Genomic DNA, 15,228 nt, shown 5'->3' with positions numbered 1-15,228 from the left:
AGGTCATCTGATTTACTGATCACCCCTACAGTTAGGGGATGTATGTGGTCTGTGGATGCACAGTATTGGTGATTTGTGGGTGAAAGCAGGTGAAAACAGGTGAAAGTATGCTGCTGACCCTCGCGGAATAAGTCTATAAAAAAGTAACTATTTTGTAGTTTTTTTTTCTTTGTTTCTTTTTAGTGTATGTGTGTATGCGTCCTCGAGTATAATATATACACAACGCTACGCTATAAACAAACCGCGATCTATCAATCAATCCCCGGAGAAACGCTCCCGGACCGCCCGTGTAACTTATTTATATTTGCAGTTATTTTACTTTTTACGTGCACTCGAACGGGCTGTGCGTTAACGGACAGCGCTCGTGCGTGTTTTCACTTTGTTAGTTGGGTTAGGTTTTTTTTTCTTCTTCAGTTTAGCGCACCGTTGCGATCCCCTTCCCACCCACCCCCCCACTCGAGCGGCTGGACTCCCGCGTTGCATGCCGGTACCTGCAGTCCCCGCTCCTCCCTGCTCGGGTTGAGTCGGGGAGGGCGTGGGTTTAGAAACACTACAACTCCCAGCGCCGCGCGCCTCCATCTGCCCCTCTCTCCCACCGGAGCCGTGGCTGAGCTACGCTACGCTACGGGCTTGTCTTGCCGAACCCCCCGGACTTTCGGAACCGACAAAAAAAATAATCGAGATCAGCGAGCCGAGCTGCGACGCGACCGACGGACGTCGCGACGACGGGACGGAGATCCTAGCCGCCGATGCGCCAACATCCCGCAGATGTCGGTCAGACGGGTCGGTGAATGTTTGTAACGTTACCTCCTGCCATCTCTTACGCTGTGTCGCTCTCGCGCTCGCCTAAATTAATGGTCCTTTTTTGTCGGAACGATTCAGGGCTGTGGACGGAGGCTCGGATCGGTTCGGTTTCAGAACCGTTTCAGAACCGTTCCCGAACCATTTCGGTTCCGGAGCGGCCCGAGGACAACACTGTTTTAGGAACATGCTCTCCCTCCGGTCCGCTGCGCGGTCAGACGGCTAGTCGTTAGTTACCGTGCTCGCGGGCTCGCGGGCGGCGGCGGCGGTAAAACACACAGATAGTTGCTCCGTTGTCTCGAGGACACTTCGCTTCAAATTTGGAACACCTCGCGCCGAGTGCGAAACATGGCTCGCGCTCCGCTCCGCTCTGCTCCGTCGTGGTCGTGCAGCAGCAGCAGCAGTCCGAGGAGCACGCGGAGGGTAGCGAGACCTAGACCTGCTGGCTGCCCGTAAACCCTCAGCTGCTCGTGCACGGGGGAATGTGCACGGGGACTGCCAGCGCGAGCGCGGAGAAGTAACAATGTATTGAAGTAACAATGTAGCAATGTTTGATTACACTGATGTTACAGTGTGTTACAGTGTTCGCTGGCGTTACAGGGTGTTTGCTCGTGTAGGTGATATCACCCTCTAACTGTTGTTGTTCTCTCTCTCTCTCTCTCTCTCTCTCTCTCTCTCTTTCTCTTTCTCTCCCTCTCCCTCAATGTGTCTATCTCTCTCTGTCTGTCTGTCTGTGTGGGCTGTCTCTCTCTATTTGTGTCTAGCCTATATGTGTGTGTCACTACGTATCTATCTATCTATCTATCTATCTATCTATCTATCTATCTATCTATCTATCTATCTATCTATCTATCTATCTATCTATGACCATCTCTCCCTTTATCTGTCTGTCTATCTCTTTTTTGGGGGGAAAGACGTCATGCTCGTGCTACTTAGTCGTGGTCAGTGCATGGCGAGCGCGGCCAGTTGTTGTTTTTGTTGTTGTTTTGTTATAAACTATCCGTAGGTTCGTGAGTGTGGTATACCGGGCTATAAGGGGACGGACCGTGTCGTTAGTTCGGGGGCCGCGTGCGTTGGGGCCGCGCGAGCGAGCGAGAGTGTGCATGCATGCATCAACAGTGTGCTCTGGCTCTCGCAGCAAATTCTCTCTCGGATAATCCCCGCGCGGGAGACCTACATTGTGCTGCTCGTGAGCTCGTGCACCTCGCCCTTTCTGGCGAGTTGCTATGTTGTTGCTGTGGTGTTTATGTGGTGTAGTCTTGTTGTTGCTGTTGGGTTGGTGTGATTTAATCCTGTTGTTGCTGTGGTGTAGTTCTGTTGTTTCTATGGTGTTTCTGGTGTTGCTCCGGTTTAGGCATGATGTTGCTCTGGTGTAGGCCTGGTGTTGCTGTGGAGTTGGTGTGGTGTAGTCCTTGTAGTTGCTGTAGTGTATTATGTAATTGCTGTGGGGTTGGTGTGATTTAGTCCTGATGTTGCTGTGGTGTAGTCCTGGTGTTGCTCTGGTGTGGGCTTGGAGTTGCTGTGGTGTAATCCTGGTGTTACTCTGGGGTTTGTGAGGTGTAATTCTGGTGTTGTTGTGGTGTAATTCTGGTGTTGCTGTGGTGTAATCATGGTGTTGCTCTTGGGTTGCTGTGGTGAATTCATGGTGTTACTCTGGGGTTTATGTAGTGTAATTCTGGTGTTGCTGTGTTGTTGCTGTGGTGTAATCATGGTGTTGCTCTTGGGTTGCTGTGGTGTAATAATGGTGTTGCTGTGGTGTAATCCTGCTTTTGCTGTGGTGTAATCATGGTGTTGCTCTGGGGTTGCTGGGGTTTAGTCCTTGTGTTTTCTTTGGTCTATTATATCAGGCAGAACATTTCGGACACCACCCTCTCCTGTGTGTGTGTGTGTGTGTGTGTGTGTGTGTGTATGTGTGTGAGAGAGAGTCTGCGATTGTTCACTAGCTCGACCGAAACACCGGCCTGGTCTCAGTTAGAGTTGGAGCCTTATTTATTTATTAATTTGCGGAGAAGCTGTGTGTGTGTGTGTGTGTGTTTATAGCCCGGTAAAGGTATAATCACCTGTCCTCACCGTCACCCTGCACGCGGTAACGGTCATCGGGATTGTCTGTCTCCTTTGTGAGTCTCGCGCGGGGCTGCGCGGCTCGCGGACCGGGAGCGGCGGGCTGCCGGTGTCGTGCGGTGCCTCCCGCTCTATCTATCCCCGCACAGTAATACAGCCATCCCGCGAGACCGGGGCTCCGTGTCCTCCGGTTTATCGTTCGCATCGCTCGAGCTTGTGCATATACATACCTGCCATCGTTAAACAAATAAAAAAACCGACGTCCGCACGAGCTCGCGGGGCTAACGGCAGAGCCTGAACTTTATATATAATATCCCTGCTGAAAAAACTGGCCTGGCCAGCTCAGAGTGGTTAAGCTGGTATAGGACATGATTTTGTTTAAATTTGGTGGTTTAGCTGGTTTACAGCCTTGTCATTCTGACCAGACTGTTTATTTACTAGATTACCTTTTACGCTGCACATTTCAGCTGTTGAAGGCTGAAAGTAAGGCTGGACAATGTGGCCTACGCTTCCATCATATGTTTATTAATATATTTCTTCATTTAGGCCAATAATTTAGACAGATTTTGATCTGAAATAAAAAAGGGCCTAAAATTCCCAAATTGAAAAATTAACATTAAAAGTATATGTTCATTGAGAGTGAAACACGCATTTAGGGGTTTCTCTTCCACAACTTAAAGAACACCCAAAAAAGTACAAATAATATATTGAAATAATGTAAATTTGTTTTTGGAACATATTCTATTGTAATATATATTGTTATTAAATTATTGTACAGCCCCAGTTAAAGGCAGTTTGTTTAGGGCAGAAAACTCCTGATATCTGCAGAACAGGGGGGTCATCCAGGGCTGGTCTACACACATGATCAACCTGACCAGACTAATTAGTTTACCAGTATGACAAAGCTTCACCATGGTAGGCAGTGCTTGCCAATGTTGTATCACTATATATTTATTCCTTTCATTCAATATTATGTAATTCTATTTTCAATACAATCAATTTGCCCTCAGACTTCTGTATCTCATTGTTAAGCGTATACGTTTCTGTAGTTTGAAATTGTGGTAGAACCCCTTAAAGGGAGAATTATGCCCCATGTCACCCAGTCTGAAGGGTGTGAAAAACCTTAAAGAAAAGGCTCTTAGAAGAAAAGTGTTTTGTAAAGGTTCCTCAGCACACATTAATCCTCTTCCACAATTTAATTTCCACAAATTAAAGAACATAACAGTGTGAATGCATGAGAAGTAAATGAAAAACGGTAATGTAAAAATGTCAGTCAGTGACAAATACTGTAACTAATATATTGCAATATTGGGAAATGGTTATTGGATTCATATTATCATGATTGGCCAAGCATGACCAGAATCAAATGCACCATAAGCTATGCTGGCCGATATGTTAATAACCCTACCTAGCTAGGGTAGGTTTTTGCTTGAATGAACCACCTTGACCATCAAAAACCAGCTTAGATTGTCTGAAACCAGCAAAAGCAGGTCCTGAGCTGGATGTTTCAGCAGGGATGGCACCGATGCCACATAAAGCTCTGAAAAAAATAAGAGCGCACTTAAAAATGATGAGTTTCTTTGATTTTACCTAATTGAAATTCTCTGGAATATAATCAAGAGGAAGATGGATGATCACAAACCATCAAACCAAACTGAACTGCTTGAATATTTGCACCAGTATAAAGTTATCCAAAAGCAGCGTGTAAGACTGATGGAGGAGAACATGCCAAGATGCATGAAAACTGGTTTGGTTTGGTTATTTCACCAAATATTGATTTCTGAACTCTTAAAACTTTATGAATATGAACTTGTTTTCTTTGCATTATTTGAGGTCTGAAAGCTCTGCATCTTTTTTTTGTTATTTCAGCCATTTCTCATTTTCTGCAAATAAATGCTCTAAATGACAATATTTTTATTTGGAATTTGGAAGAATGTTGTCTGTAGTTTATATAATAAAACAACAATATTCATTTTTACTCAAATATATGCCTATAAATAGCAAAATCAGAGAAACTGATTCAGAAACTGAAGTGATCTCTTCTTTCCAGAGCTGTATATCCAGACATAACTAGACTGGGGAAGAATAATGTCAGAGTACCTGAAGTGAATGGCTACTAGGTTTTATTTGCTTATTTTTGGTGGACTACAAAAGCTGTCTGATTGATTGATTGATTGATTCATTGATTCATTCATTCATTCATTCATTCATTCATTCATTCATTTATTAGACATAGTGGAATAACAGACTGTTTGGTAGGGCTGCCCAATGTTGTAAGAAACTGACTGATTGAGATATTTTGTTTTTCGGCTATATACACTACCAGTCAAAAGTTTTAAAACTCTCCTATATATTTTTCATTTTTAATTTTATCTTTATCTTATCAATGACTATATTATTGCACTTCTTCACCTGTCAGACTATCTCTAATTCTAATTCTCTTCTCTGCTGAAACTGAGACTCAGTCCTTAATCATGTTAATCTGAGCTAAAGGCTAAAGCTGCTGTTTCCATGTGGGTCAGCCAGACGTCTTTCTGTAGCAGTTTTCTCTCCAGTTTCCAAGAGTCTTTTGAAGGTGTAGGAAAGAGTACTCACCGCTTTCTGGCTTAATCTGTAATCTCTCTAAAGAAAATAATTTAGGGAATAGATTGCAAAATGAATTTAGTGGAAGTGCATATATATTGTACATATATTTCTAGCAACAGCTGGAATGCTAATTCCATTTCCATGGCATTCATTTTGATTTTGATTATTGTCACTTAATTTAAGGCTAATTTAAGCTTGTTAATGGTGTAGAAATAACCATTTCTTTGCATGGGCAGCAATGGAGTGAATGGAGGTGGGCTATTAAATTTGTAGTCGTTATTTTGTTTCACTACATTTCTCATTGAATTTCTCCTTTAACAGAGACTTTCTTTCACCATCTCAAACGCTACAATTGTTACAAATAAAAAATGACCTATAGATATTTATTATTATTTTTGGTGTTGTAATTTAATACTTTAATGTACATGATCATATACAACCTTTCACATCTGTATAAATATCAAGTTGTTTTTTGCTTTTGTAATGAAAGCTCATTTTCTGATTGTTTTAAGCTCTTAAAGCTTTACTCTTTCTCTAAGAGTAGACTGGCTTATTTTTGAGATGCTTCTTTGAGGCTGTGTTGCATCATCTACTACTGTTACAGGTACTGGTGTAAAGAAAGATATAGAAAGTATCGTGCTATTCCGCTCAGTAAAACACTCGCGTTCCATCCCCTCATTGGGTTAATACTGCTATGTGCTTCCTAATACTGTAAATGTAGAGAGAGATTAGCTTAAGATTTGTTATGCAGTTCAAACAAGTGCTTTGCTTTAATTACAGTTTAAGATGAAGATCTGTTTATGAACTCGGATTGGGTGATGTTTTGACCATTAAATATAATTTGTATTTGGTATTTTTTCGTAAATTGGTCATTTTCTGTTTGTCTCATTTAATAACCAAACATGTAAATTGCCGTATTTACTTGTAAGAGTCAAGAACACAGCAAGTTTTTTTACTGGACATGAGAGAAAAGGCAAAAATAATTGTTTTAATCAAATTATTATGATATAAAACTTTGAGCTCCAGATTTTTAGGTTTGTCACTATAATCCCATAATCCCATTATCCACTTATTTACAAATACAAGTACAATATATGGACAAGCATATCATATTTTTTGCTGATCCCTGTATTGCCCATTGTGTTTATTTAGTGAGAAGAGCGCATTAATGTGAATGAGTCACTGTGTCAGCTTAGATCAGAAACAGTGTTTTTATTTTAAGTGTTTTATTTATTATATAAACACAAAATATTTGAACAGTTTTATATTCCAATTCCAGTGTCTGAATATTTTCAGTAATTAAACAGTAACTCTCTTTAAACTTAAATTTTTTTTATAATATTATGTTATCGTGTTTCATTATATTAGTGGTATAAAATGTATGCTTTTCTAGGATATTGCAACTGTTTGCGGGCCAATATACAACTTTGGAAAAAATAAGAGAGCACTTAAAACTGATGAGTTTCTTTGATTTTACCAAATTGAAAACCTCTGGAATATAATCAAGAGGAAGATGGATGATCACAAGCCATCAAACCACCAAACTGAACTGCTTGAATTTTTGCACCAGGAGTAAAGCAGCATAAAGTTATCCAAAAGCAGTGTGTAAGACTGGTGGAGGAGAACATGATGCCAAGATCCATGAAAACTGTGATTAAAAACCAGGATTATTCCACCAAATATTGATTTCTGAACTCTTAAAACTTTATGAATATGACCTTTTTTTGCATTATTTGAGGTATGAAAGCTCTTTTTGGTATTTCAGCCATTTCTCATTTTCTGCATCTGAATTTGGGAGAAATTATGTCTGTAGTTTATAGAATAAAACAGCAATGTTCATTTTACTCAAACATAAACCTATAAATAGCAAAATCATTTTTTTGTTTCTATAATTATTATCTATTTTCAGCTCAACTGATCCTGTAGAACAGTTTGTAGTTCTGTAATTACAGACTTTGGTGGTGGTGTTTAAGATGTTAGTGTGTGTTGTGCTGAAGGTGCGTGTGGATCAGATACCGCAGCAGTGCTGCTGGAGTTCTTAAACACCTCAGTGTCTCAGGGTCCTGTGTGTCTGACTTTACATCTAAAACAGAACTAAAAGTACAAAAAAAATTGTATGTGGTATATTTGGTATTTCTTTATTATATCAATGCTTCTTGGCAAGAAATCTTATAATTTTGGAAAGCGTGTTAATTGTGTGTAATTTCTATTTTAAACTGAGACACATTTGTAAGGAACATGCATTTTTGGGATGCTTATTCTGCTGTTGCTATTGACACCTGTTTTGAGCCTGATTGGCAGCACCTGTGAGTATGGGCTTTGCTACAGTGGCCAGTAGAAGTGGGCGATATGGCTCTAAAATAATATCACGATATTTCAGGGTATTTTTGTGATAACGATATACTTGGCGATATAGGAAAACTAAAATAATTCATTAATTTCAGGAATATAGTATAATAGTATAACAGTATAATCATAATGTGGCAAAATAAATAATATAGCATAAAATAATATAATGCAGCAAAAAATATTGCAGAATATTTAGTGCATCCAAATAAACTGCAAACTAAAACAATTATACAATAAATACACCTAAAGCTTCACAGTAAATAATAGACTACTTTTAAGACAGAACAGCCCTATTATCACAATATGGATTTTTAATATCATGATATTTCTGTGTCACGATATATTGTATACGATATAATATTGCCCACCCCTGGTGGTCAGTAGGTTTTGCTGCTCCAAGAATCTTCATCATTATGCCTCGTTTAGCAAATCTGGATAGGAATTGTATGATGGGGCAACTTCTTCAAGCTGGTCTTCCACAAAAAACGAGTTACAGCACGATTTAGAGTGAGCCCTAGTACCAGTATCTCCATACTGAAGGCCAAGTTCCATATAGCTTGAATGGAGACAGGAGGTGAAGTGAGCGTCGCAAGAAGATCCTCAAACACCAAACAAGTCAATGGTAGAGTAAGATGTTTGGTATTAGCAGAAGAAGATTTGGTACATTTTTCATGGGCGCCACCTCAGCACATACCAACTTTAGCTTTGCTAAACATCCCATAAATGGATTTTCCTTACAAATGTGGCTCCATTTAAAAGAGAAATTAACAGGCTTTCTAACAGTATAACATCCATCGCCAGGAAGCATTGTTACAACAAAGAAATACAGAAATCTTCCAATCACAAATTTCCTTACTTTATTTACAAAATGGAGCAGTTAATAGAGTTAAGGGCTGTGAGTGGATACAGTGTTTAAAAACCCCAGCAGCACTGCTGCATCTCAGGACGTGTGATGTAATTTAAGGCAATTAAATCAAACATGTCATGGTTACAATGTTTTTGATTATTGACACAAGTAGTAGATACACAGCGCTGTCTCTGTGTCTGTGTGAGTGACAGGCTGCTGCCGCCTGAGAAGCGTGAGGGGGAGCTGTTAAAAGCTGTGCAACTCAGTCCAGCACAGTTTTGCAGCGCAGATATTTCCAGTTACAGCTCTTATTTTCCTTTTTTTAAAGCCATTTAAATGCTTAAATGATTAAAGGGCCGATTACTGTAGTTTTGCTGTTTTCCTCGGGTTTTGAGAGCTCAGCGCTTTGAGACTCAGCTCTTGATTGGTCTGGACACCAGACAGCACGCAGATGTGGGTGGGGCTGGTGACGTCATGGGCCGTGCATTGTTTAATATCACGAAATATATCGTCGAACAAATAATATTTTCAATGTAAATTTTTCCAATATCGTGCAGCCCCAGAGATTGTTCTATATGATCAGTGGAGCTGAACAACAAGGAGGTGGTCATAATGTTATGCTTGATCTGTGTATTTTATTAAAGGAATTTGTGACAAAATTGGGACAGGCCTAGAGAAACGTAGGACACTTTTTTGAAGGAGTATAAAGTGTAATATAGTGAGTAGAAGCAGCAGCACTGAGTCACTGCTGTGTGTTGTGAGGCTGAGCGTCGGGTTTTAAGCTAGGTCACTGGTGATGGTGTCTCTGTGAGGAGAGTGGTGCTCGCTCTTGTGCAGATGCACAGTTGTGCAGTTCAGGTTATGGCTCCACTGGAATACTGACTCTTCTGTTACTCACAGATAATACATTTCAGTTTACCATACAGATGTTTTTCTGGTTTTTTTTTGTGCAGATTCAGCCTCTGTGGGTCTGGTTTTTATCTCGTTAGGGCCTCTCTGAGAAGAAATGGGACAATATATCGATATTGCGATAAATTGTATAGTTTTTGTTTGCGATACGATACATTGTGTCATCAGATATGTATATTTTGATTCAAACACAGGATTTCTAATCTCCTTAAGTGTGCATTCACACCTGCCTTTCTTGATCTGGACTTTCGGACTTTTCAGTTTGGGTCAGAACCAAAGTATCTGGTGTGGACCTTTTCTAGATTGTTTGGATTTTCAGTCCAGTTACTCTAAATTTAGTCCTCGGATGCAATGAAACATACTGTTTCTGCATATTATTTTTTTAAAAACATTTCCTGACTTTTAAATAGTGGACACTTACAATATGCAAACAGTCAATCAATACCCCCCCCAGTGACATTCAATCATCTGAGACTCACAGCTATCGGAGGCACACTGCTCAGCTCACATAGCTCTCCCTCCTGCCCCGCCCCTAAACCCATACATCATCCAGTGCCCCTCCCGAACAAACAAAAAGTGATGTGCAAGTTATTGTTTTTATTCAGTTTTATTTATTTATTTATTTATAGAGCTCCTTTCAACCTTACATGCTACAACCTTACAACTTTTATTATTATATTTGATATATTTTATTATTATATATTATTAAACTGTGTAAAATATGAAAATCATGGCCACAAAAAAATGTGTTTCTTTAAAGGTTTCTGACAATATATATACTGGAATATACTGTACATTTAAAAGTGTTCCTTCTTCAATAATTCCACACATGTAAAGTAACGATTAGTAGTGTTTTATAGAATATAGTTTGATTCTTTATGAACAGGGTGTTCATTTCGTCAGTGCAGAACTCTGAATTCCTGCAGAAGTCTGAAGTTAAAGGAAATTGTGACATGTTCTGAAAGGAACCGCTCTTACAGGAAGTTTCCGGCGAGCCCGTTAGTCTGACTCTGTACACACGCAGCAGCCAATCAGTGAATACACTAACTACACTGCTCTGTTTATAAGTTTATAAAGGACATACTATGTAATAGTCTTTAATACTTTAATGAACTGTTGTCATTATACACTGATTAATAAATTATGTATTATTTTAAGTTTGTGAGCTGATTAAATAGTGTTTATAGTGAAGAGTAGATAAATATTCTATAGAAATGCATCGAAATGTGTCTGTAAACCTTTAACCAAAAAATCAAACTTCTCCACAGGCCACTTTTCTGAGCTAGAAATCAAATATGGCAAAATCATAAAACTAAAAACTATTTCATGCATTATTCTTTATGAGCTGATTTAACTTAAGTTTTTTGTTTTTTGGACTCCAACAAACTTATTTCACCATTTAGCCAAAGTTTTTTGGGTTCTAATATTTAGCCAGATGTGTTTGGGCTCCAATATTTGGACAAATGTTGTTGGGCTTAAATATTTAGCCAAATGTTTTTCAACTCCGCTCAAAACATATGTGTTTCTCACCATTTAGCCAAATGTTTTTGGGCTCCAACATTTAGCCAGATGTTTTTGGGCTCCAACATTTAGCCTGATGTTTTTGGGCTCCAACATTTAGCCTGATGTTTTTGGGCTCCAATATTTAGCTTGATGTTTTTGGGCGCCAACATTTAGCCACATGTTTTGGGGTTCAGCATTTAGCCTCATGTTTTTGGGTTTCAACATTTAGCCACATGTATTTGGGCTCCAACATTTAGCCACATGTTTTTGGGCTCCAACATTTAGCCACATGTTTTTGGGCTCCAACATTTAGCCACATGTTTTTGGGCGCCAACATTTAGCCTGATGTTTTTGGGCTCCAACATTTAGCCTGATGTTTTTGGGCTCCAACATTTAGCCACATGTTTTGGGCTCCAATATTTAGCCTGATGTTTTTGTGCCCCAACATTTAGCCTCATGTTTTTGGGCTCCAACATTTAGCCACATGTTTTTGGGCTCCAACATTTAGCCACATGTTTTTGGGCTCCAACATTTAGCCACATGTTTTTGGGCTCCAACATTTAGCCACATGTTTTTGGGCTCCAACATTTAGCCACATGTTTTTGGGCTCCAACATTTAGCCACATGTTTTGGGCTCCAACATTTAGCCTCATGTTTTTGGGCTCAAACCTTCTGAGTTTTTAACCATGGGCTGGCAATGTTCTTAAGTTTTGTTTCCACTCTATTTTTTATATAAAAAAATGAAAACCCTACTATTTAGTTAAATTATTGTGAAAAACTGTTCTCTGCAGGTTCAGAATGACTTCAGTTATACTTGTTTTGGGTTTGTTTATTTTATTTCTGTAGATTAGCTGATAAAAACCTATAACCAACGAAATATTCCATAAACTTTTAGTTTAAATTCTGTTAATACTTTTTCAGCTGTGTGTGTTTATGGACTTCTGGATAAACGTACTAATGCATGTGTGGTCAAGTGACTCAACCTTGTGCATGCTACAACATGAAAAGATATTTTTTTCAAAAATGAGTTTTATATTAATTACCTACAGTTTATGGAGTAATGATTAATACTGTACGTTGTTTCTTATGCCTGGTGTTTTTCTCTTCTTTTTTGCTCTGCAGCTCTGTGCCGTATCCAGACGCAAACCTAGTAAACACTGACCTGTCGACACGCCCTGAGGAATGCTGTGTTGAAACAAACGCCTATGCAGGTGAAAGGCCTATGAAATTTGCTGCATAATTAGATTAGAGCACCTTGAGCTGCTGAATTTGTCTGGTAACTTTGCATATCTGTTCCGCTCCCTGCTCGTCCAGGTGGACCCCTCGCCAATGAATGTGGGGGATGGAGGCCCAGTGAGCAGAGAGAGCAGTGCCCCTGCCCAGGCCTCCGAGAGCATGGTGGGGAATCCACAGCAGACACTGCCTCCTGAACTCCGAGGAGACGTGCCTCACAGTCAGCAGAACAAGCTGAGGACATCCACTGACTGCAAAGCGCCTGGCGTCTGCTCGGAGGCCGGCAAGGCCAGCAAGGCCAGCAATTCAAACCATTGTCCTGAAGTCCCTCCCTCCCAACCTCACAACAATGCTCCTGTGTTCAGCACTGATCCTTTGAGCACGCCGTTGCCCGACAGGACAGAGGTCCCTAAAGCCAAGGCTGATGGTGGTGGTATTTACTCGACCCACCATTGGCCTTGCGGTAAAAAAGTTGGCGTGGAGGACTCTGTGAACTCTGTGCACGGTGGGATCACAGCGAATAAGAAAACGCCCCAAAGCCCAAGCCACACCCCACCTGTGATTAGCCTTCCCCCGGGATTTCAGTGTTCAACGCTCTTCAAAACAGGCCAACCTGTTGCTTTCCTGCCCTCTCCTAACTTTTCCTCTTCGCCTCTCTGTAAGATTACGCTGCCCCCAGGGTTGGGCCAAATTGCTGCCCTGAGGGAAGCAACAGCTAGTCAGTTTCAAAAAGACTGTGCAGCGCCTAGTTCTGGCTCGAGTATGCCTCCAAGGCTCAAAACGTATCCTTCTTACCACTTCTCGGTGGGTAGAAGCCTCGCTTCTGACAAGAAACCACTCTCGCCGGCATCTAAAGGACGAAGTGACTCTTTGTCCAATGCTGCTAAGGGCTGCAAAAGTGTCGGAGAGCACAAATCCACAGTGCCCTCCGCCTCCAACCCAGCAATCGTTCCGCCTGTGCAACAGTCCTCACAGAGCACAGCCCCACCGACTCGCTACACCATCTCTCCCACCGCTGCCATCTGCTGTAGCTCGGCACTAGCCAACATTAGCACTCAGAGCAGGTTGCTTAGCCTTGTGGAGAAATGCCCGTCATACAGAGGGGTTGAAAAGACTATGGCGTTTCTGAAGCCCAAGACTTCTACTTCTTCTGCCGAGGAGCACAACACGCCTTGTTCCCCAGAGGAACGGGATGTACCCCTTGATCTCTCTTCAAAATCGAAGCGCCAGAAAAGCATCAGGGACGCTCAGAACGCCTCAACTGCATCTGAGCATCATCCCGCCGAGCCTCATCATCATCAGAAGAACATGCACACCTCCAAAAGACCTCAGACTGCCACTTTCGGTACTGCCAATGCATACTCGCTTCTACCAGACACCCAACGAAACGGTGCCGCCCCACAGAGATCGTCCTCAAAACTCAGCAATCACCACAGTTTAGAACCCAGTGCGTCGTGGGGCAAAGGCTCCTCGCCGTGTTCGTTAAACAGCCTCCCTGGCACATATGTAGGAGTGGCTAGTCCCATACTTGCCTCGACGTTGCGTAGCAAAGATGGAAAGAGTGCTGCTTTTGTTGATGATCTCCAGACTTTTGCGAAGCAGGAGACAATTTCCATTATTGATCAAGGAGAGCAGTTGGTATCGAGGGGTAAGAAGGCAGCACCATCGAGTGCAGGTAAAGGTAACCAATTAAATAAGGGCACCAAACATTCTGCACACTCTGCAAGTGCTTCGTCACTTGGATCGCCAGAGCATTTGTCCACAGCTTTATTTGTTACAGCAAACTCGGAGCTCAGATCTTCTCGGAAGTCTTCGTTGGGAGGAAAAGCAGGGATTCCTTATACACCTCCGGTTATCAAACCATCGTGGCAGCAGCAACCTAACGTCCATACTCAAGAGACGTCCACACAAAAGCAGCTGAGTCAAACGCAACCCCCGTCTAAAGCGGTCAGAAGCAGCATGGCTTGTGAGACTCCCCTGTTCCATAGCTCTGATCTAAGCCCTACTAAATTGGTGGATGACAAATGGGAGAAAGCCAAGTCCCCGTTGTCCAATCTGGAGTCGATCGTGAAGCAGAAAGCTCTGGAAACCACTGCACTGACTGCAGAGAACTACTGTAACTTGACTTCTGCGGGCTCCAGGAAGCCTGAGGTCCTGAACCTGCTCAACAGATGTCAGAACCCTCCACTACTTCCGAATGTGACGACAAGCTTCACACCGTCCAGAGTCTCCGAACCACAGGACTCCAGATCGGACCGAATCTCCCCACCCAAAGAGGTCATTCCACCAGTCAACAGACCGGAGGCTACGACGACCAGTATAGTTCCCAAAGAGAAGAAACGCGACAAACCGACAAAGCAGACTGAACATGTAACCGGCGACAGCAGTAGTCAAAAGTCAAAGCCCAGCACCCCCAAGAAAAAGTGTGCTTCCGGTATTAAAGCTGGCAAGAAAGACAATAAACTGGTCCAAAGTCTTGATCAAGACTTAATAAAAAAAGAACCGACAGCACAGACTGAGTCCTCAACTCCTTCTAAACTGGAGGGGATCGCTCTATCGGATCTTCACCCTCAGACTGAGACTGTAACAGAGGCAGAAGACGAGAATAAAACAAACAGTGCCAAAGAGGAAAGCCCTTCCAAAGGAAAAGTACCCGTCACCAAACAGAAAAGAGCTAAAAAGCTGGCTAAGGAGAAAATGTCTCCTGCTAATGAGAAGACGCCGAAGAAGACTGCAACACTAATGAAAAAACAGCAGGAGAAGGAGAGTGCCACAGTAGCACAAGGCTCTACCTCGAAAAAAGTGAGTTTTATTAATTACCTTGGTTTTTAATGGGTGTTTTTACACCCATTATCCAAGTTTTCAGCTCATACTTCACTAGGGGTGTCCCGAGATCTCATGCCATGAGATCTCACGAGATTAAAACAGAACAATATATT

General features: G+C 41.7%; 1 protein-coding gene across 3 annotated transcripts in view; it reads left to right on the top strand.

The window, feature by feature from the left end:
- The window catches only part of bcorl1 (BCL6 corepressor-like 1), a 46,249-nt gene that overhangs the window by 14,573 nt on the left and 16,448 nt on the right, over positions 1-15,228 (top strand). The window contains exons 1-3 of one of the 3 annotated variants that reach the window (XM_049484118.1): positions 567-783; positions 12,179-12,267; positions 12,371-15,091. In XM_049484118.1, coding sequence (XP_049340075.1) covers positions 12,262-12,267; positions 12,371-15,091 — 2,727 coding nt within the window. In that variant the 5' untranslated portion in view covers positions 567-783; positions 12,179-12,261. Of the gene's footprint in view, positions 1-566; positions 784-12,178; positions 12,268-12,370; positions 15,092-15,228 lie in introns of those variants that run through there. The other 2 variants (XM_049484116.1, XM_049484117.1) reach the window with 2 other exon arrangements.

Source organism: Astyanax mexicanus, chromosome 10 (genome assembly GCF_023375975.1).
Source record: "Astyanax mexicanus isolate ESR-SI-001 chromosome 10, AstMex3_surface, whole genome shotgun sequence".
Taxonomy (NCBI): Eukaryota; Metazoa; Chordata; class Actinopteri; order Characiformes; family Acestrorhamphidae; genus Astyanax; species Astyanax mexicanus.
This window is presented reverse-complemented; position numbering and strand designations above follow the sequence as displayed.